The sequence below is a fragment of the Ursus maritimus genome, unplaced genomic scaffold, assembly GCF_017311325.1.
Source record: "Ursus maritimus isolate PB19 unplaced genomic scaffold, ASM1731132v1 scaffold_32, whole genome shotgun sequence".
Lineage (NCBI taxonomy): Eukaryota > Metazoa > Chordata > Mammalia > Carnivora > Ursidae > Ursus > Ursus maritimus.
This window is the reverse complement of record NW_024425786.1, coordinates 11,428,678-11,451,291: the sequence shown is the minus strand read 5'-3', so window position 1 is coordinate 11,451,291 and position 22,614 is coordinate 11,428,678. Positions and strand designations below refer to the sequence as shown.

At 38.8% G+C, this 22,614-nt stretch overlaps 1 protein-coding gene across 1 annotated transcript in view; it reads right to left on the bottom strand.

Moving 5' to 3' along the window:
- SPEN (spen family transcriptional repressor) overlaps positions 1–22,614 on the bottom strand; it is an 89,235-nt gene that overhangs the window by 21,636 nt on the left and 44,985 nt on the right. Inside the window, 3 exon segments of the mRNA XM_040645824.1 lie at positions 2,644–2,795; positions 6,114–6,314; positions 7,833–7,993. Of these exon segments, the coding sequence (XP_040501758.1) occupies positions 2,644–2,795; positions 6,114–6,314; positions 7,833–7,993 (514 nt within the window).

Here is a 22,614-nt window from a genome sequence, read left to right as displayed (position 1 = left end):
AATACAGTAACTGTACTCTTAAAGTAAGCTGGAGAAAAGAGAATGTTATTAAGAAAATCATAAGGAAAAAAGTCCACATACAAGTGGATCCATGCAGTTAAAAAAACCCATGCTGTTCAAGGGTCAACTGTAATTCCCTTCTGCAATTATCTAAAATCCTTATTAGGGGCGGGCCATTTAAAATATAATATCTGAGAAGAGTAAGAATGGTAAAGAAATCAGGTTTTCAAAAAATTTAAAATATGCAATCCTAAATTAGAAGACTCATTCTATCAGTGTATCTATGGAACCAAGCCTAGTAACTGATACATATGGTAATAACCTCTCGTATCTAGAATCAATAAATATATAAATACCCAAACTACTTTGTGAAGATATATCAGAACACCATCCCTAGATTAAAGAAATACTCTATAAAGGCATAACCCCATCTCTTTATTTAAGTACTTTTATTTTTTTTTTTAAGATTTTATTTATTTATTTGACAGAGATAGAGACAGCCAGCGAGAGAGGGAACACAAGCAGGGGGAGTGGGAGAGGAAGAAGCAGGCTCCCAGCGGAGGAGCCTGATGTGGGGCTCGATCCCATAACGCCGGGATCACGCCCTGAGCCGAAGGCAGACGCTCAACCGCTGTGCCACCCAGGCGCCCCTAAGTTCTTTTATTTTTAAGTAATCTCTACACCCAACATGGGGCTCAAACTCACAACCTTGAGATCAAGAGTCTCGTGTTCCTTCGACTGAGCCAGCCAGGCACCCCCAGCCCCATCTCTTTAGAATGCTTGAAACCTGTACTCACACCTGACACTCTGGTCCTGCCTACTCAGACAAGGTGGTGTAAAACTCTGGCTTACCTACACATGAAAATGGTGCAGAGAGGCAAAACTTATACTTAAACAATAAGGACCCATACTGTGATTGTCTAAAGTATTCTGTAAATCACAATCTAAAGCACTGCGATGATCTAAGTCTCTTTAAGGGTCATTCACCAATAATCAAAAGCTGAAATAGAGCAAAATGAATAATGCATTTAAAGAGCTGTTTGAGGAGTCCTTAAAAAAAGCAGTAATTTATATTTAAAATAATTCTATTTAAGTAATGGTAAGCAGGAGTTGATTTTCACCATAATGTAGACAGTTAACAACTCAGGATAACTCCATTTAAGAGAAATGGTCTCCAAAGAATACTGGTGGGTAGACCCATCACATAGGTTCTTCTAGCTATAGAATAATCTGATATTGATAAGCAGCAGACCATTTCCCCAAAGTCTGTGTGTCATTAAAACAGTTACCCTCATGAGCAATTGCAAACATGATGAGATGTGGTTTCCAAACAGAATGCTGACGTGGCCACCTTACTGAGAATGAGAAGCATGGCTCCTAAAACACAATAATCACTCCATTTTCAGCAACCCTGTTGATCAAATGTATCTATGTGTCCAAATACAACTTCTGATACTGCCCCAAAATTCAGAGAACAGCCACACTCAAAAGTAGCTCTGAAAGTTTTATCAGTTATGAATTGACTCATAAATGCCAATCAGCAAATTAAATATCAGATCACAGTCTAAAGACAGAAAAAGCTGGAGCCCACGCAGACAGGTGAACTCCAGGGCATTCATCTAAGCAGGCAGTATAACTGGAATTGGAGTATATGATAAAAGAAAATAACTGAAAAAGAAAGAAAATGTATGTTTTTCTGTTTCTCTAAATATACACCTTCTGTTTTTTCTTGACTTTCTACTAACCACTTCTCTCTTGCCCCTAACTCCCTATGAAATCAACTACAAGCACAAATGTTTTATTTTCTAGATTATGTCCCAAAAAAAATAAGATTTTTAGTTACAACACCAGTGTGTAAATAAGGACAGATAGCTGGATGGACACACACACACCTGACAGATTAACAACTGCTGTCCCTACCCAGAACATTTTTTTACTCTCCAAGTCCATAATTTCACAGCAACTTCTTTGCTGTTATTAATACAGAGAAAGTCTAGGCAAGACAGAAATAATTTTCCTATTTTTTCAAACACAAAACAAAATAGTATATGTATCCCAAGGGTACAAAGCTGTAACCAAACTATTTTCATTAGAAAGTGACTCAAAACTTGAGTCACGAGGAAAAGAAAAACCCTCCAAATACCTAAATTTAACAATGACTTGCATAATATAAAAAGTGATTCTAATTAAAATTTCAAAATAGAACCGAGCTTCTGGCATGACATCCACATTCCAGGAATCCCCAAGGTAGTCTGATGTGCACTGCGAGAACACAATACTCATACACTAAGCTGCTGCTTCTTTCTCACAAACGTATTTTCTCTTCTTTATTTTCCTTCCAACCCACAGGACTAGAGATGGCACTGAACAGCACCCCATGGACAAAGAGAAAAATGCATAGAAAAATATATATGTAAACAAAATAAAGACAAATATCTACTATACAGTTTTACATACACACAGAAAACAGCCCCCCAATGAGTTTTGCTGGATCATCTTTTAGCAAGAGTTAAAAACAAATACGGCAAATGAGAAAAATATTTATTACACCATCTAAATAACATCTTTCCAAATATAATCTGTCCTATGCTTATGTTTTCTGACAAAGGCCTAAAACTGTTTTTACTGTAAAAAGCAACATACCACGATTTCTCCAAAGCGCTGAAAGATGTTGCGAAGGTCATGGTAAGTAGTGGTTTTTTCAAGGTTGCCAATAAAGAGGGTTCTTGTTGCTTTGGGGTGAAATTCATCTATCCTTTCATCCAAAGGGCGAAATTCATTTTCACTTTCCGTTTCTGTTAAGTGGGATGGGGGCAGAGTAAAAAGAAGAGTTTTGTTTGTTTTAAGTAATCTCTAAACCCAACATAGGGCTCAAACTCACAATCAAAAGATCAAGAATTGCATGCCCTACTGACGGAGCCAGCCAGGTGCCCCAAAACAAAGTGTTTTAATGTGTATTTATATATCATGGGAAATCTACACTTAAGAAGCTAAGTCTCTGAAATATTGGGCTTGAATAACATACAATCTGAAAAATTATATACACCTTCAGAAATAGCTGCATTTTGCTAACTCTAAAAGCTAAAGAAACTTGTCAACAAAACTTAGGGGAAAGTAACTTTCTTTGATATTTAAAACAGAAAAGTGGACTGAATTTCAGTCTGTAAATTGATTTGTTTTAAAAAGAATCACTGATACAGAAATAGATTTTAAACCCCAGCAAAAATAATTACTTAAGCCTAATCTTAGGTTCCAAAAATTATGCAGCAGCCTCTCAATGGGAAGTAGGAAACTACAATCTGAAACCCCCATAAAACTTAACTGAAAATAGCTCAGCTTCATTACTTAATTTACCTTTCAACATTTTAGAAAATATTTAGAATTTTACATTTGTCATACAACACAGCCCAAGTATCTAAATGTACCAACTGTTAGATGCAAGAACAATAACTGTATGAAAACGGACTGAAGCAGCACTTATGAACTTGCAGCTGCAAGGTTCCCAATGATGAACAAGAAGAGACTCAATGACTCTTAAGGTTTCTATCTCTTATGATCAAAAGCCCTGGTTCAATGTCTCATTCAAGCATAGCCTTTCTCTGAAGCTCCACTAAACTTGGTCCAGGGCAGAACATTCAATGTTTTGTTGATAATAACTATAACACAGCCTATATGTTCTCTCTTCCTTAATGTAAAACAAAGCCATCTTAAAAAGTTAATATTTAATCAGTTTGACTGAAACAAAGTGTTTAGGGCCGCGCACTGAATATTACTGATGTCAACAACACTGATATTAAAAAGATTCGACTTTCTGAGCTGCTGAGTGAACTCAGACAGAACACACCTCACTCCTGATTCCAGTTTCATAGCGCTAATGATAGCTCACTTTAACCTTTCTAGCCTCATCAAGGAATATGCACTTTCATGGAGTCAGGTGGACCCAGAAACTGCCAGGGCTCATGTACCTGTCTCTATCCTGTATTTTTATCATATCTCCTAGGGAGAGATCTCATTTCAAGATCAACTAGGTCTTTTTGAAACTACCTAATAGAGGGCACATATTTAGGAATATTTCACTTAAAAAGGGAGAAAAATAAAGAAAAGACAAAATAATCCAGACACATCTTGGGGTTTATATTCCAAATGGCAGAGTAAGAAGGATAAAGCATAATTTGCAACCATTTAAATCTATACCGGTTTCATCTCCATCAAATAGCTCAGTAAACATTTCAAAACCGGAAATTCAGTTTAGCAAAGATTTTTAAAAAGGGTATTTTCCATATGTAATCTACTTAATCTTCATGACAAGTTTAAGTCTTAATCTTAATGCCTACACATCACTGAAAAAATTATTTTATCCTGCAATTTCATGTTTATAGGACTGTAATGCTCTCCACAGACCAAGTAAGCACAATCTCAGAAGCCACCAGGGATCTATCTACAAAGTTGGGCTTTTTGGATTTAGATCTTTTCAACTCCAAGAGGTCCTTGGCCTAAGGAAGCAATCACCTCCATACGTTTCAATACAAAACATTTATGACTTAACCATCCAACAATATAATTCCATCCATGTCTCCATACTCACATTCGACTGCTTTCAAATATCCCATTCAACAAGTGTTTCATGCTGTCCCATCCGGGAAAAGTACCTTCATGCTTTCCTATGCCTAAACCAACCAAACTTCTCAAAATCTTCAATGGCATGTGGTTAAAGCCCAATTTACATCCTGGGTGCTAATTAATTAGGTAAAATGCTTTTTTACAGTAAAAATGTCAAGCTAGCCCCATGACTTGGAGATCTGAGGGCCATCTATTACTAATGCCCCTGAATTAGATCCCCATTACTTAATAATTGTAGATGGCTCTAAAAACTTCCTATACAGATTGGATGACATTCTAAATATTATTCCTCAGGCCAATTGTGACCCGTTCTAAATGTGTTAAATTAGAATTCCTGAGTTGCACTCAGCTCAGTATAACTTAGGCAAGTACACCTCAAACTTGGGAAAGGAGGGAACGTGAGGGAATAGCCTATAACCTCTTTGAATTCCTGTGTTCATCATAAAATGACACACATTTTGCAGTCTTCCCTCTAACAACTCTATGCTTGTTTTAATATATACAAATAACATTTACACATTCTTATCAGGGAAATTCTATTATTCCAAGAGAATGGGCTATGTTTTACCCTATAAATTCCACTCAGTTTTAGGTTTTGTTTTTTGTTTTTTTTTAAAGTAGCTCTACACCCAACATGGGGCTTGAACTCACGACCCTCAGATCAAGGGCCACATGCTCCATGGACTGAGCCTGCCAGGTGCCCCCCTCAAAGTCTTAGTCTTAAAGTTTATCTCAGCTACATAAGGTGACTGCAGAATTTAAACATTTCTGTTTATTCCTCCACAAATTTACTTACAAGTTGCCTTAAACCAGGGGTTCCCAAACTTGAGTACGTGAACTCTGAGCCATTAAGCTGGGATAGGGTCAAAGAGTCTGCATTTTAAACAAGCACTACAGGTGGTTCTCAAACAGGAGAAACACTGACCCAAGCCATGCCTGAGAAGACTTCCTGCCTCACAACAGGTCTTACAGGCAGGTTCAAACTAATAAAATATCCCCCTGAAACTCTCAATGGGTCACACTGCTAAGACCTAGCCCTGATTTTCTTTGTCACTATCTCTCAAGGTCATGGAAACTAGAACAAGAGATCCAATTTGTGCTGGGCCTAACAGAAATAAAACTGGTCTAACTAGTCCCTCAAATCAGTGTAACAAGTAGTCTGTTTTCTAATTCAAGATAATTCTGATGTCATTCTCCTAAGAACTATATCCTTATCTCAAACAAGACAGGACTCAACAAAGGGCTAAAACTCCATCTTTCAGACTCTTCAAAGTCAGCATTTCCCCCTTAAAGGAACAGAACGATCTTCACCCTCCCTAACCAAAACATAATTTTATTAACTTGAACAACAAATGTACCCAGTCTTTAAAACAGAAGACACCAGAAGTATGTCAATAAATAAAGCTGGAATAGCATCCAGATTCGGGATAAGAGTCTGCCTTTACAGAAGCTGAAATACAAATTATACTAAAAATTAGCCTCCTTTCTCTTACCTGGCCCTATCCATGCTGTTACTTCAATCTGCATGCCAAAGAAAAGTTTTCCTTTTGATGCAGTCAGTGCTTTTTCTTGGTCCTCTTGCTGCCGAAAGAATACCAGACCATACCTCTCTTCTGAAGTTCCATGGATCTGCACTGAAGTCACCTTTCCAAATTTCTTAAATTCATGGAAAAGGCCATCTTTAAGGCTTGTATCTAAATCCCCCCCAAAAAAACAAGGTGCTTATTTTTTTAATTTAGTTAAAACTCAGTAAGTAAGCTACAAAATCTTTAGCTTGATTTTTAACCTAAATTTTGCTAGCATTAAAACATCTCTCTCAAATAAAATAATCCTAAAATCGCATTTTAGAGACTCCTGTACAACTGTGAAAATAAACTGAGTATCAGTAGATATCACTGGTTATTTGTTAAATAAGAATGGCATTGTGGCTATGCGGAAAAACGCTCTCCTATTTTACAGACAACTACGGAAGTATATATCTTTAAGTTGGTATGAAACGATGTAATAACATCAGGGAGCCACTTTAAAAAAACACACACAAGAACAGGAAGGAAGGAAAGTGGAAACAGATAAAGCAAGTCTGGCAAAATATTGACAATTTTAAAATCTGGGGTATGGAGTAAGGGGCGTTCATCTTGCTACTACTACTTTCGGTTAAGTTTAAAATCTCCATTAACGAAAATTTTATATACACACATACATACATATATAAAACTTTCAAAGACATGAGAAAGAAAGCTGTATTCTAGCTTTCCAAGCATCACGTCAATGATAAAACGGTGTGGCAAGCAGCATGTAACATGCTAACAACACTAAGGTTTTCTATGGATGAATCAAACCATCTGGGGGGGGGAGGTCTTGTGTTAATTTGCTTCGTAATAAAAATTAAAATTGTACAGAAAGACAAGCAAATTTTACCCCCATCCACGCTTAAACAACTAAGTATTCTAAATCAAAAGCTCATCAACATTTGTGTCTCAATATCTCTATTCACAAACCTGGTTATGTAGGTTTTAGAGGCTGCTTTAATGAATAATTTAATCAGTGAAATGCACTTAGCTAAGTACTAAGTTTGGTCTTTGTTGGTTTGACCATCTACGAACAGTTGTTTACATACTCAATATGCCTAACGTAGAAATAACACTATAGCACAGTCGACTGTCAATTAAAAATATCAAGAGTAAAAAAGACTTCACTATAGCTTTTAACTAGACTTTTCCATTATTCATGATTTTCCTCATTTAAAATGCTAATATTTTGAAGTGGGTTTCCTATCATAGTTTTATGTTCAAAGTTTTTTCACAGAACACAGGACTACTCCAGGACAATATAATAAATTTAACCGAAAATATTATTTCTACAATTTCATATCAAATTTCCCCTAATATCAAAATATTTAACCCAGATATTGTATTTAAAAAAAAAAACCAAACACACTTTCTTTACAGAACATGCACCATACAGTCTCTGTGTGTGTGTACGTAGAATGTGTACAGGGATATGCACACATATATGTGTACACAGTAAGTACCAGTAACATGCACTCTTCATATACATAAAGCTATAACCATCGCCTGCTTTTTCTTACATGGCATTAAATATTAATGAACCACAAGAAGAAAGCTTGTTGTCACAGCACAGAACTTAAGGTGCTCAGTCTCGCATTGCCCCCAACAGTAACAGAGAGGAAAGTAAGCAACACAAACTTTTACCTGTAGAGCGTACTGGAAGATTCTGAACCTTGATCCCAAAACTTTTACGTGGCTCATCTTTTTCCAGGGATGAAAGCAACTGGGAAGTGGGTGCTGGGACGGCTGCTGACTGAACCGATCGGGCGGGAGAGTCGTCACTCGAACTACTGCTGGAATCAGTGCTGCAGAAGGGCAAAAAAAAGACAAAACAGAGAATGAGTAGCATATGAAACTTCTTAAAATCAACAAGTAGAAATAATTAAAAGCAATTATCTACATTTCAGGTCTGGGATTTCTGGCCGCCCTCCCCTCTCCACATCTACTTCATGCTCCCGCCGTGGAAGGCAGAACAGAGCAAACATCAGCCTGAGGAAGCAAAAGTGTCCATCTTTTACCACCACACGCCCCCTAAAGACAAAGGTTTCATTCTGTGCAAAATGGGAACGACTTTTTCCAAATGAAGTAAGACTAATAAATGCAAGTCACTTAACGGTAATAATAAAAGAATAGTGAATATATGGTTTTGGATTCAAAGACCTCATTTCAAATTTTGACTTAGATATATAGCATGTAAACTTGGACAAGTAACTTTAACCTCCTGCTAAGCCTCAGTTTCCACATCTATAAAATGGAAATAATAAAAGTACCTATCTTGCAGGGTTACGAACTAAATAAAATAACCCACAGGTTTACAGAGCTTAGAATATGACAGCCATCGATAAATGCCGTTACTATTACCACTGCTGCTGCCACCACTGTCACCATCATCTCAGGGGGATGTTAACTTTGAGGAAAACAAAAATAGCCAAAATAATTTCCTAAGTAATTTTAATTTTTAAGTATTTGAGGGACTAATGAAGAAATATTATTTACTTGAGTCTTGTTGACTTAGGCTCTTTTCTCTGTGAGTAATGTGGGAAATGAGTCAATGAAATTGAGAGTTTATTACTCTTCAGTGTGATACAATCCTCGAAGGGAGAGACAGTTGAAAGACAAGAAAATATTACCTACACATTCACCGTGAGAGAGAGATATATTTAAACAAGTTTATTATGTCTAAGAACTATATGAATAACAAAAAGGCTCTTCAGTACCAGATGTGCAGACTGCCATGTTTTGTTCTGCTATAGCATTCTCAAATATATCAATAAAGGGCTATTTACAGAGTCTGCTATTTATTTACAGGTTTCTGAAATTTTGCTTCACACTTTCCCCTCCCTATGGTGGAACGCTTATCTTTTAGGCAAATAACTCTGGGGTGGAGGGGAAATGGGAGGGTGGGGGGGTAATCCACCTCAAGCATACACACTAGAGGAAATACCTGATAGTTTTTGTCATTTGAGCTAAAAATACAGCTCTCAGAGCCAAAACAATCTCTAAGACAGCCAGATAAATAAATCCAACTCAAAAACTAAGGCAAATTTACCATTGCTTTTTAAAAAATAAACAAATACTATAAGAAAACAGGGTATTATAAACTAAGAATTTACACAGCATTTCTATTGAGCTCTCCCACGCTAGGGCAAAAGATGAAAACGTCACAAGGTTATCAGAGCTCCCTGAAGTTTGAAACATAGAGAAATAAACCTATGCTAGTAAGATCCAAAAAGACATATCTGCGTTACAAAATACAAACTACTCGGGATAGAGGCCCTAAGATAGGACCACAGGTAGTCACTGGAAGGCCTCCTATACATGCTTAGGCTTCAGTTTTCCCTATAAAAAGAATTTTTTTTCTAGATCACTCAGTAAAAGTTGTGCTACTAGCATTAAGTGAACAGGATACTATATGTTCATTCAAATTAAGAGTTAAGAAAATTAATCTATTTTTAGGGAGCGCCTGGGTGGCTCAGTCCTTAAGCGTCTGCCTTCGCCTCAGGGCGTGATCCCAGCATTTTGGGATCGAGCCCCACATCAGGCTTCTCTGCTGGGAGCCTGCTTCTTCCTCTCCCACTCCCCCTGCTTGTGTTCCCTCTCTCGCTGGCTGTCTCTGTCAAATAAATTAATAAAATCTTTAAAAAAAACAAATAAAAATAAATAAATAAAATTAATCTATTTTTAGCACAGAAGGGAAAAAAATGCTTGTTGTATGTATTAAGTCCTCCAAGTAATACAAGATTATTGGCAAAGCCACCATATGATTACAGTATAGAATACATTATAGGACTATCAACTTAATTCCAATGACTCATAAAAAAACCATTAAGGAAAATACTTTAATTACAATATTGCCAATATTATAAACACCGAACTTCCTTAGCAGCAGTGGGTGAAGTAAATATGGGTAAGAGCAGAATTTCTGCTATTGAAACAATCAGTGAGGCAACAAACACCAAGTTCTATGTAAGTCTGTGTCATAATAATGGAGAAGGTGAGGGGCGCATGGATGGCTCAGTCAGTTAAGCATCTGCCTTTGGCTCAGGACATGATCCCGGAGTCCCAGGATGGAGCCCTGAATCGGGGCTCCCTGTTCAGTGGGGAGCCTGCTTCTCCCTCTCCCTCTGCTCCTCCCCCTCTCCTGCGCACACACTCTCTCTCACACATAAATAAATAATCTAAAAAAAAAAAAAAAAAAAAAACACCCGAGATGACCAATCAATAGTAACAGTGATTTTGCGGTGCCTGGGGGGCTCAGTGGGTTAAGCATCTGACTTTGGCTCAGGTTGTGATCTCACGGTCCTGGAATCGAGCCCCGAGTCAGGCTCCCACTCAATAGGGAGTCTGCTTCTCCCTCCCCCTCTGCACCTCACCCCACTTGTGCGCTCCCCCTCTCTCTCAAATAAATAAAATCTTAAAAAAAATAGTAAGAGTAATTTTTTAAAATACAAAATAGGGATAAAATTAAATTTGACTATAAATGCCATTGCAGTCTTGGTGAATTTCCTACAACAACACTAATTTTGAAAAGAGATGTAGAATTTAACTGGCAGAATTTTCTGCTGACCAATCGGAAATAACTACAAAGGGGGAAAGGTTTTACAGATTTTATTTATTTATTTATTTACTTACTTACTTTACTTACTTACTGGGAGGCGGTGAGGGGCAGAGGGGGAGGGAGAGAGACAAGCAGACTACGCTGAGTACATAGCCCCACACAAGGCTTGATTTACTACCCTGAGATCATGACCTAAGCCAAAATCAAGAGTCCAAAGCTTAACTAACTGAGCCACCCAGGCACCCCAAAAGGGGAAAGGTTTTAAAATGAATTACGAAATGATATAATGACTCAACTTCCCGGTTCATATTTCGATATACTAACCTAAACTGCAATGTGCATTTCCAATATAGTCTATTAAATGTACTATGGATTTTAAGATCATAAATCAAAACTGGGGCATAAATTTAGATCCCCAAATACTTTTCAGTCCTATTAAACTGACAGAAAGCCCAAGTGCCCAGAAGAGCCGTGTCACTTTTAATTTTAAAAAATTCCTTTTTTCATAATTTTGTTAAAACTGAAAAATCACAACAGTTCATCAAAGCATATGATATAGGGGAGCCTGAGTGTCTCAGTCGGTTAAGAGTCCAACTTGATTTCAGCTCAGGTCATGATCTCAGGGTCGTGGGATCAAGCCCTGCATCAGGCTCCATACTGGGAACGGAGCCTGCTTAAGAGTCTCTCTCCCTCTCCCTCTGCTCTTTCATGCATGCTCTCTCTAAAAATAAATAAATCAATCTTGGGGGGGGGATATAATATATAATATATCATTGTTTCTTCAAAGCCAAAAATAGTTAATCAGAATTTATTCCAATCTAAATTGTCTTAAATTAAGTAGTAGTAATGATGGTGTATCAACTAATAGTTTCAAGAAAGTGAACTTTAAATTTACCTGGTCACATCAACATTAATTTTCAACATCGATTAAAAGTTCTAAATGGTAAGGAATTTGGGGGGGGGGGAACACATTTAAAAAAATTTTTTTAAAGAATTTTTAAATTTATTTCGGAGAGAGAGAGAACACGCTCAAGAGAGAGAGCGTGCAACCAAGAGTCCTGGGATCAAGCCCTAAGCTGGGCTTCCCATTCATCTTCTCTCTCTCTCTCTGAAATAAATACAATCTTAAAAAAAAAAAAAAAAAGATTACTAAGAAAACTAAGATCTTATAGAAATTTCCATAATGGAAAAATATAATAAGCAACTAGTTACTTAACAATTCTTTTTTTAAATGGTAAATAGCTTTATTTTATAGGAACCACATTTTACCAATAAAAGGGAAAATAAAATGCAGAAATTACAAAAGGCAATTTATGAGGAAACAGATAAAAAGGAATAAACAGGGGTGCCTGGGTGGCTCAGTCCATTAAGCATTCAACTCTTGATTTTGGCTCAGGTCATGATCTCATAGTCATGAGATCACACCCTGAATAGGGCTCCATGGGTAGTCTGAAGATTCTCTCCCTCCAACCCTCCCCCCACTCATATTCTCTCTCTCTCAAATTTTATTTATTTGAGAGAGAGAGAGCATGAATAGGGGGGAGGGGGAGGGAGAAGTAAGCTCCCTGCTGAGCAAAGAGCCTGACACAGGACTTGATCCCAGGACCCTGGGATCATGACCTGAGCCGAAGGCAGATGCTTAACCAACTGAGCCACCCAGGCATCCCTAAATAAATCTTTAAAAAATAAAAAAAAAGGAGTAAACATAAAGCTGTACTAAAGGGCACCTGTGTTGGCCATGCAGTTGTATGAGCAATTAGGAATACGTGAAACCAGGTCACCTCCCAACAAAACTATATGGAGGATACTGGTCAGTGCCCAGTGAGAACATGTGGCAGGGGTTCCCTGTCTTCCGCAAAGCAGCCACAGCTTGGGGAGAAGCCCGCCTCCCTGAGACCTGCTGGGACCATGCTGCCCCACCCCAGCTGGACCAGCTCCACTCCAGTGCAAGTGTCTACATCAGTAAACCATTCCCCTAGCTGCAGGGACAGGCACCTGTCCTGCAGCTCTAGAATCCCCATCTCGCAGGTCTGCCCTTGCCATGGTCTACAAGGGCCCAGGCTGCCAGGGCAGGGACAAGGCCCTCTGGCCAAGGGAGGTAGCTCAGGAACCTCTACATAATAATTGTTAATAAGAGAACAGAAATAGGGATGGCAGGATTCTCTAACCCCAAATTAGAGTGTCAAATAATCAACTATCCCTGTTCCTAGAGCCATTTTATACACAGAACTGCAGTGAGCATTTGACTCTTCACACTGAAAATGTCAAGGCATTGGGTATACTATTTATAAGATGACTCAGGGCTAAATTTGTTCACACAAGAGTAGCATCCAAAGACAGAAGTTAACATCTGTATCCCTGTATCTGTAAACATTTGATTATGATAAATATTTATGTTTTTTTAAAGCTGAAAGATTGAAAAGCATTTAACCAAATTAAGTTGAGAAACGAAAATCTGACATAAAGGAACAATTAAAGCAAGTAGGAAACTCTGCAATTAAAAGTTAAGAGGCCCATTTGTTAAAAGCAGATAGAATCTCAAGCGACAACTTTCCAACAACGTCTCTTCTATCGGGTAGCTAATAAATTTTCTCTCTACATAATATATAAGCTTGAGTGGAGAGGGGAAAAAGATGCAAAATGCAGATTTTCCAGTAGGCTTCACCAACTCAAAATGTGCCCACTGTCTTCATGCTTCCATTAAATGAGGGGGGAAAATCATGTAATTTCTTTAACAGAATGTATCACCACACCAGGTAATAATTCCTCTACATCCAATTTCTTACAGGTACAAATTTTCAAGATAATCCTATCTTTTTTGCGCAGGAGTGCTCTAAATGTGGCTTCAGGGGTCTGGGGGCCCCCAAAGTCCTTTCAGGGAGGTCCTCCTTATTTCACTTCTGTATCTCTGTGAAGCCAGATCTTCTTCATGTACTTCACACACACACATTACAGTGACAGTTTGAATACAGCAGTTATGAGAATCTATCTAATTTAAACCAGACTTTAAAGAGATTAGCAAAAATAAAAAAATAAAACAATGCCAGTCATCTATTTTTGGTTTTAAAAAATAGTTACATCACACCAGCTGAAGATCTAAAATTGGCTAGGGAGGTTCCTCCCCAGAAGCAGACACCATCTTGAGGTGAACAGCTATCCCAAATCAGGGATGAAGATCTTCATCTCCAGTATCAAATCTTTATTCCTTCTGCCTTTTCTTGCTTTTTGCTTTTCTTTTGCCTTTGCCACTACTTGCTTTTTCTCTGTTAATGCACAGGAAACTAACATTCCTTAACTCTGGCAATTATCTCTAAATCTATCGCTAAGGCCACAGCTGCACAACAAAAGTCCCTAGAATTTCTTGATAGCGTAGTTTTAGATAACAGAATTGCTTTCTTTCTTCTTTTTTTTTTTTTTAAGATTTTATTTATCTATTTGGGAGACAGTGAGCATGCGTCCAAGCGCCTAAGTGAGCAGAGGAGCAGAGGGAGAAGGAGACTCCCTGATGAGCAGGGAGGCCAAGGTGGGGCTGGATCCTGGGACCCTGGGATCACGACCTGAGCCGAAGGCAGATGCTTAACCACCTGAGCCACCCAGGCGCCCCCAAAATTGCTTTAGATTACGTATTGGCTGAACAGTAAATCATTGCAAATACTTCCTGCTGTACCTGGATCAACACTTCCGGTATTGTAGCACATAAAAGAAATTAACAAACAGGCCACCTGGCTAAAACAGGCTGATGCCCCTTCGGTACATTCTTTATTTACATGACTTCAACTGGTTTGGTTCACAGGGGGTCCTAAGGAGCATACTTCAGTCTCTCAGCATTATGCAACTGACAGTCATCACTGTTGTCTCCCTAGTGGGCTACATTCTCTCAAGGGTCTTAAATTCGTGTGTGTAGCCATCAACAGCACATCAGATGGTCTCGCTGTGCTTGGAGAAACAAATGAGATGAACAACAAAATGAGCAGCAGAAACAATTCTTTCACAGACTTGACATCAGAACCCATGAGTTTTAGTGAGAGTGGCACTAATACCAAATTTTTGGTTACTCTCTTGTGTATGAGCGGATGACCAAAGGTTGGAGGGCAGGGGAGGAGAGTTGTTTAATTAATTAAACAAGAAGGCCAATAGACTGAGGTGGTTCTAATACCTTAGCAGGTTATGTAAACAAACCAAAACTTAAGCCCATAGATGCCTCAAGTTAAGAAAGGAAACCTAGGGGGGCACCTGGGTAGCTCAGTCAGTTTAGAGTGCAACTCTTGATTTTGGCTCAGGCTGTGATCTTAGGGTTGTGGAATTGAGCCCCATGCCCAGTTCCCCACTTAGCATGGAGTTTGCTTCGGATTCTCTCTCCCTCTGCCCCTCCCCCCGCTCACATACTCTCTCAAATAAATAAAATCTTTAAATAAATAAATAATAAAAAGAAAAGCAAACCTAAAGACAACCAATCACAGTTCATGAGGTTTTTCCAAATAAGGCAAATGCTTAAGCTGTTACTGATCAAATGATTTCCTTGCTTTGTTTCCTTCCACCTTTTCTCTATTAGAAGCCTTTCCCCTAGCTCCTGTTGGTAGAGCACTCCTAACCACTTCTGGTCTGGCACTGCCCAATTTAAACGGACTTTTTTTTTTTTTTAAGTAGGCTCCAAAGCAGGGCCTGAACTCACAACCCTGAGATCAAGACCTGAGCTGAGATTAAGAGCCGGACACCTAACAGACTGAGCCAGCCAGGTGTCCCACGTATTTTTTTTAATTGATTTTGCTTGGGGCACCTGGGTGGCTCAGTTAAGCGTCTGACTCTTGGTTTCAACAAGGTCATCATTTCAGGGCTGTGAGATCAAGCCCCACATCTGGCTTCACGCTCAGCACAGAGTCCACTTAAGATTCTCTCCATTTCCCTCTGCCCCTCCCCCCACTGGCGAACCATCACCCTCTCAAATAAATAATCTTTAAAAAAAATGATTCTTACTCAAATTACTGAAAGACGGGGTGCCTGGGTGGCTCCAAATAAATAATCTTTTTTTAAAAAAATGATTTTTACTCAAATTACTGAAAGACGGGGCGCCTGGGTGGCTCCACTGGTTAAGTGTCTGCCTTCAGCTCAGGTCATGATACCAGGGTTCTGGGATCGAGCCCTGCATCAGACTCCCTGCCCAGTGGGGAGTCTGCTTCTCCCCCTCCCTCTGCTCCTCCCCCTGCTCGTGCTCTCTCTCTCTCAAATAAAATCTTCAAAAAAATAAACACAAATTACTAAGTCATATCAAATGAATTAATAAACAAAAATTTCACATTAAAAGTCTTAATTTCTAATATGGCAAATGTCAATAGATACCACTTAAACTAAAGCTCATAATTTAAGAATATAAAGGGATCCTGAGCCAAGAAAGTAAAATACCCCATTAATTTAATAGACAATCTGCTGTGATCCCACTTCTATTTTCAACTCTATCACTTTTGATGTAACCTGAATTAACCTCTGTATTATAACTGTTTTTTGTAAGAAAATAAGGAAGGAAATACTCAACTGTTTGGTCTAGAGTAAGACACCTAATTTTGTCTCTCTCAACTTTAACTCCTCTAGTGAATTACCAGACCTCATGACCTTTAAAGGTCCTGCCAACTCTAGGGATCAATGACTCTCCACCTACCTCCAACCACTCATCTCTGATAGCTCAAATACTTGCAGGGTAATGTCTACACTCAACAAGAGAGAGAGGACCTACAACTTGGCCCCAAACTAATTTTCTACCTACTCCTTCTCATTCCTTTGTCTTGACCTTCTTACTCCACCCACCACCCACTAATGATCTAACCATGTACGAGTAATATATCAGGGGTGCCTGGCTGGCAGTAAAACCTGTGACTCTTGATCTCAGGGTTGTGAGTTTGAGCCCCATGCTGGATGTAGAGTTTACTTAAAAATAACTTTTTTAAAAAAAGAGCAATATATCAGTTTCTAGTAATGGGTTTGTTTTTTTTTTAAAGACATAAGACCTTGGTTAAATTATTTCCTGTCTATTCCTTAAATATTTGTGAGGGACATGGCAAAGATTTAATAAGTTAGTGATTATAAAATGCTTAAGCACTCTGCCTAGCATACAGCAAGCATATAAGAGCTCTTACCCACACCGATTCCTATAGAAGACACCTTTCTGTCCCTCCTTGCCTGCCCTGTCTTTGAGAATTAGCTCCAATGTGAACTTTCTCCTCTGTAACTGGACATCCCCACCCCACCCCAGCCCACAACATCCTCTGGTTTCTTACTTTTACTACAATGTCTATCTCCTATCCCTTCACTTTGTATTGTCACTACTCAATTACCAGCATCTTGAAAGGTCAATAATGAATTCACCTCTGCAAACAGAAAACCTAATATGATGTGCCTACAAGAAATTACAGATTCGAATTGTAAAAATGATTGAAATTAATACCTAGGAAAGTACACCAAGTTGAGTAAAGCGAAGGTATTAACTAAACTCAGTATCTAAGAATAAAATGAAAATTTCTGATAAAATATTACTTTGGTGCAAACTATAAGCTTATTTCTTTCTTCTTCAATGTTTCATTAGCTATACAAGAACACTAATGGCTGTTCTGAGGTTCCAGAACTTTAACACTAATAACCTGAGTGAAAAATCATGGGTATCTGTAAAAACAAAAACACATCTTGTATTTCATGCATCCTATCATATTTGCCCTCCACCATGGGACATTTCTGGTTGTGGTAACTGTGGGTGCGGGTGAGCTTCCTTCCACCTCATGAATAGAGGCCAGGGATGCTGTTAAACATCCCTCAGTGCACAGGAGAGCCCCACAAAAAGGATTATCTGTGAACAGTGAATAGTGCAAAGGTTGAAAAACCCTGCCTACATTCTCTGTTTTCCCATCTTTTGAAAAGCAATATACTAATTTTATTTTATTTTTTTTAAGATTTTATTTATTTGACAGAGAGAGACAGCCAGTGAGAGAGGGAACACAAGCAGGGGGCATGGGAGAGGAAGAAGCAGGCTCCCAGCAGAGAAGTCTGATGTGGGGCTTGATCCCAGAACGCTGGGATCACGCCCTGAGCCGAAGGCAGACGGAAAAGCAATATACTAATTTTAAGCTCCAATTCAAATGTGGGATTCTTTAAAGTGACTGTTCTTCCTTATTACTAACATATTACTTCATATGGGGCGCCTGGGCGGCTCAGTCGGTTAAATATCTGCCTTCAGCTCAGGTCATGATCCCAGGGTCCTGGGATCGAGTCCCGTATCAGGCTCCTTGCTCAGTGGGGGCCTGCTTCGCCCTCTGTGTCTGCCTGCTGCTCCCCCTGCTTGTACTCTCTTTCTCTCTGACAAATAAATAAAATCTCAAAACAAAAACAAAAACAAAAAAAACCCCAAAACTGAAACTTACAGAAAAAAAACCATGAAGGAAAAAAAGGTCAATTTCTGAAAATTAAGACTCCTCAAGAGGAAGCTGGTGTCATTTGATTTTGGAAAACATGATAAAAAAGGGAAACTCCTAACAGCTTTTTACAATATGTGCTTTGCCATGTCAACAGCAGAGTCACAGTTTCGTAGACAAAACCTTTCTCTTCAAGTAAGTAATGGGTGAAATATACAATATTGCCTCCCGTTCTCTAGCAAGGTTTACATCAACAGAAACTCTTCCATTTCTTTTTTTAAGATTTCATTTATTTGACAGAGAAAGCGAGCGAGCGTGCGGACGCGGGCGCGCGCGCACACACACAAGCAGGGGGAGCAGCAGGGAGAGGGAGAGGGAGAAGCAGGCTTCCCACTGAGCAAGGAGCCCCATGTGGGACTTGATCCGATGACTCTGGGGTCATGGCCTGAGCCAAAGGCAGACGCTTAACCGACTGAGCACCAAGTACCCTAAACTATTCCACTCTTAAAATGGTTTCTGAGTTCCCTAGCTTTCTTTACCCTCAACCTAGGGATTCAAGGTGGTGGTTTAGCATCACAATTAGATTTTTCCTCACCAAAGTGCCATGTTCAGAAGAAATAGTAAAACTTCTATTTGCATATAGAGTTTAATGAGGTATTTTGTTTTTCGAACACTAAGACTTTTTTTGTTGTTTTGTTTTTAAGGATTTTATTTACTTATTTGAGAGAGCAAGCAAACACAAGCAGGGGGAGCAGGAGAGGGAGAAGGAGAGGCAGGCTCCCCACCAAGCAGGGAGCCAGACGTGGGGCCCAATCCCAGGACTCTGGGATCATGACCCATGCCAAAGGCAGATGCTTAACCGACTGAGCCACCCAGGAGCCCCAACACTAAGACAATTTGCCTTTAAAAATGACAATATAAGGGCGCCTGCGTGGCTCAGCTGGTTAAGTGTCTGCCTTCAGCTCAGATCATGATGCCGGAAGTCGCAAGATGGAACCCCACAGCGGGCTCCTTGCTCAGTGGGGAGTCTGCTTCTCCCTCTGCCCCTACCCTTGATCATGTTCTCTCTCTCATTCTCTCTCTCAAATAAATAAAATCTTTAAAAAAATAAAAATGAAACTATCACAGCAAAAAAAAAAAAAAAAAAAAAAAACAGATGCAAAAATGGGCACCTTTGAACTTGAACAAACATTTCTCCAAGGTAGACCTACAAGTGGCCAAAGAGCACACAAAATGATGCTCGACATGACTAATCATTAGGGAAATTCAAATCAAAACCACAATGAACGCTATTTCACACTCATTAGGATCGCTATTATTAAAAAAACAGAATATAATGAATGTTGACAAGGATGAAAAAAAATTAGAATCCTTACGCATTGCTAATAGGAAAATAAAACGGTACAGACATAAAAAAAACAGTATGCAATTCCTCAAAAAACCTGGATTACCATATGATTCAGCAATTGTACTTCTGAGTATATAATCAAAAGAACTGAAAACAGGCAGCCAAATTTATTGCAGTGGTGACAATGCGACCTGTAACATTTTCTGCCAGACTCACAGAGGAGAATGGAAATAACAAGACTTTTCAATATTAGAAACAATTAAGGAATAATAATTTTAGATTATTTGTCAAAACAGCAATCAATGTACTTCCTACAATTTGACTTCTAGGGCCCTAAAGAAATTGGATTCCAAAGATTATGGTGGGGAATTTTTGAAGTATGTCCATATTCAAGTGGAGATCACAGAAACCCAACCAAAAGAATTGTGGCGTGACAGTGACAACTGTGGACTGAACAAAAGTTTTTTAAAAGGGTTACTTTTGGAGCACCTGGCTGGCTCAGTCAGTGGAACATGCAACTCTGATCTTGGGGTTGTGAGTTCAGGCCCCACGAGGGGTACAGAGATTACTTAAGAATAAAATAAGTATTTTTAGGGGCGCCTGGGTGGCGCAGTAGTTAAGCGTCTGCCTTCGGCTCAGGGCGTGATCCTGGTGTTCCGGGATCGAGCGCCACATCAGGCTTCTCCGCTAGGAGCCTGCTTCTTCCTCTCCCACTCCCCCTACTTGTGTTCCCTCTCTCACTGGTTGTCTCTCTCTGTCAAATAAAGAAATATAAATCTTAAAAAAAAAAAAAAAAGTATTTTTAGGATACTTAGGAGAGAGGGAGGGGCTATTTTGAAGATTAAGATTTTTTGACTTTGGAGGAACTAAGGTGATTGCCAGTGGAAGGAATTACATGTAAAATTCCTTAAAAAATTACTGACTTAAAAAAAATTAAAAATAGAGACTCCAATAGATATTTGTACACCCACATTCATAGTATGGTTAATAGTCAAAAGGTGGAAGCAACCCAAGAGTCCGTGGATAGACAACTGGATAAAAAAAGTACGATCTCAACATAAAATTGAGCATTATTCAACTTTTAAAAGAAAGGAAACTGATACATGCTACAGCTTGAAAGAACCTGAGGACATTATGCTAAATTAAATAAGCCAGTCACAAAGGACAAATATTTTATGATTCCACTTACATAAGATATCGAGCATAGTCAAATTCATACAGACAGAAGTAGAATGGTGGTCACCAGGGGCTGGGGGAGGGACAACGAGAAATTGTTGAATGGATACAGAGTTCCAGTTTGGAAAAATAACAAGGTTATGGAGGTGGATGGTGGTAGTGGTTGCACAACAATGTAAATGCACTTAAACCCAATGAACTATAAACACTTAAAAATGGTTAAAATGGGGAGCGCCTGGCTAGCTCAGTCAGTAAAGCATGCAAGTCTTGATCTCGGGCTTGCAAGTTCAAGCTCCATGTTGGAGAGAGATTACTTTCTTAAAAAAAGGTTAAAATGGTAAATTTTATGTTATTTTGCCCCCCCCCCCACACACAGGACCTACAAAGTAAAATACTAAGTGAACAGTTCTTCTCTTTGCACCTTAGAAAAACATGAGAGATTCCAAACCAGTCAATGAAACAGGATTCCTGCTGCTTTCTGTCAATAAGGCTCTGCTAAATCAAAGGGTCTCACAACCTGGTTTATCCAGGTATAGTTCCTCAGAATTATTTCAGAGAAAGGAGTTAGCTCTAACTAGTGATTCTGCAACTACTGCGAAAGATATGGGGAAAACACTGTAAGCTCTACTGTATAAATGATAAATTAAGCTCTTCAGAGTCAAAGGTAATGAAAAGTTGTCTAAATTCTTTAAATTTGGGATACTGAAACTACTGATACATTAAAGAGTGAAATTGTATTTTTTATTATGAAGCCAATATTTTATTTTTTATTTTTATTTTTTTAAAGATTTTATTTATTTGACAGAGAGAGAGACAGCCAGCGAGAGAGGGAACACAAGCAGGGGGAGTGGGAGAAGAAGAAGCAGGCTCCCAGCGGAGGAGCCTGATGTGGGGCTCGATCCCAGAACTCCGGGATCACGCCCTGAGCTGAAGGCAGACGCTTAACAACTGAGCCACCCAGGAGCCCCTGAAGCCAATATTTTAACTACAATTTTATTTTGGTCAACAGATTTTTATTAGACAAAGGTAGAAGCAGAAAGAGAAACATATTCTACCTGCCGTAATTTTGCTTTTTACTTCAATCAGCTTTTATTGCTGACATAAAAAATTAATAATTTATTTCCTAAGGATTTCTAAGTTTAGCAGAAAGTATACAGCTCAGAAGTTAACTTTTCTTGAGTTCTAGTTCGCATCTAGTCTTTAACTATGAGCGTTTATAAATATCAAGCATGTCTAAAGCTTAGAAAAGTACTGGGGTCACTTTTTTAAAAGATGCATTTATTTATTTTAGAGAGAAAGAGCACGCATGTGTGTGAGCAAGTAGGATGAGGGGGAGAGGGAGAGAGAGAGAGAGTCTCAAGCAAACTCTGCACTGAGCATGGAGCCCAATGTGGGGCTCGAACCCACGACCCTGAGATCATGACCCAGGCTGAAATCAAGAGTTGATACTTAACCAACTGAGCCACCCAGGCACCCCCTGGGTCCATTTTACAGGTAGGTAAGATTAATACTAAATAGGTTTAGTGCTCATGGTCACTAAAGTGGTAGCAAATTCAACCACAATAATTAGAATAATTGGTTTTATTTATCTTCCTCTTCTGAAATTCAAGAGTTTACATATATGACGGAAAAACAAAATCACTAAAGACACTTTAAAAGAATCTGGCAGAAAACATGGCTTTTAAAATTGAGCTTAAATATGCTGTATGTGATTAGCTGCCTCACAAAAGATTAAGTACAGGTAACTCTCTGGGACGCAATTACAGCTACAGTTAAAGTTTTTTAAGTTTATTACTTACTGTCTTTGGATGGTGTTAAGTAAAAGGAACATGGAAATAGTTAATCTATAGGATGAGTGCTGGATAATTAAAGTTTACCCCCCCCCCAAATCTGAAGGAATATTATTCAGTCTTAAAAAGGGAGGAAATTCTGTCATATGCTACAACATGG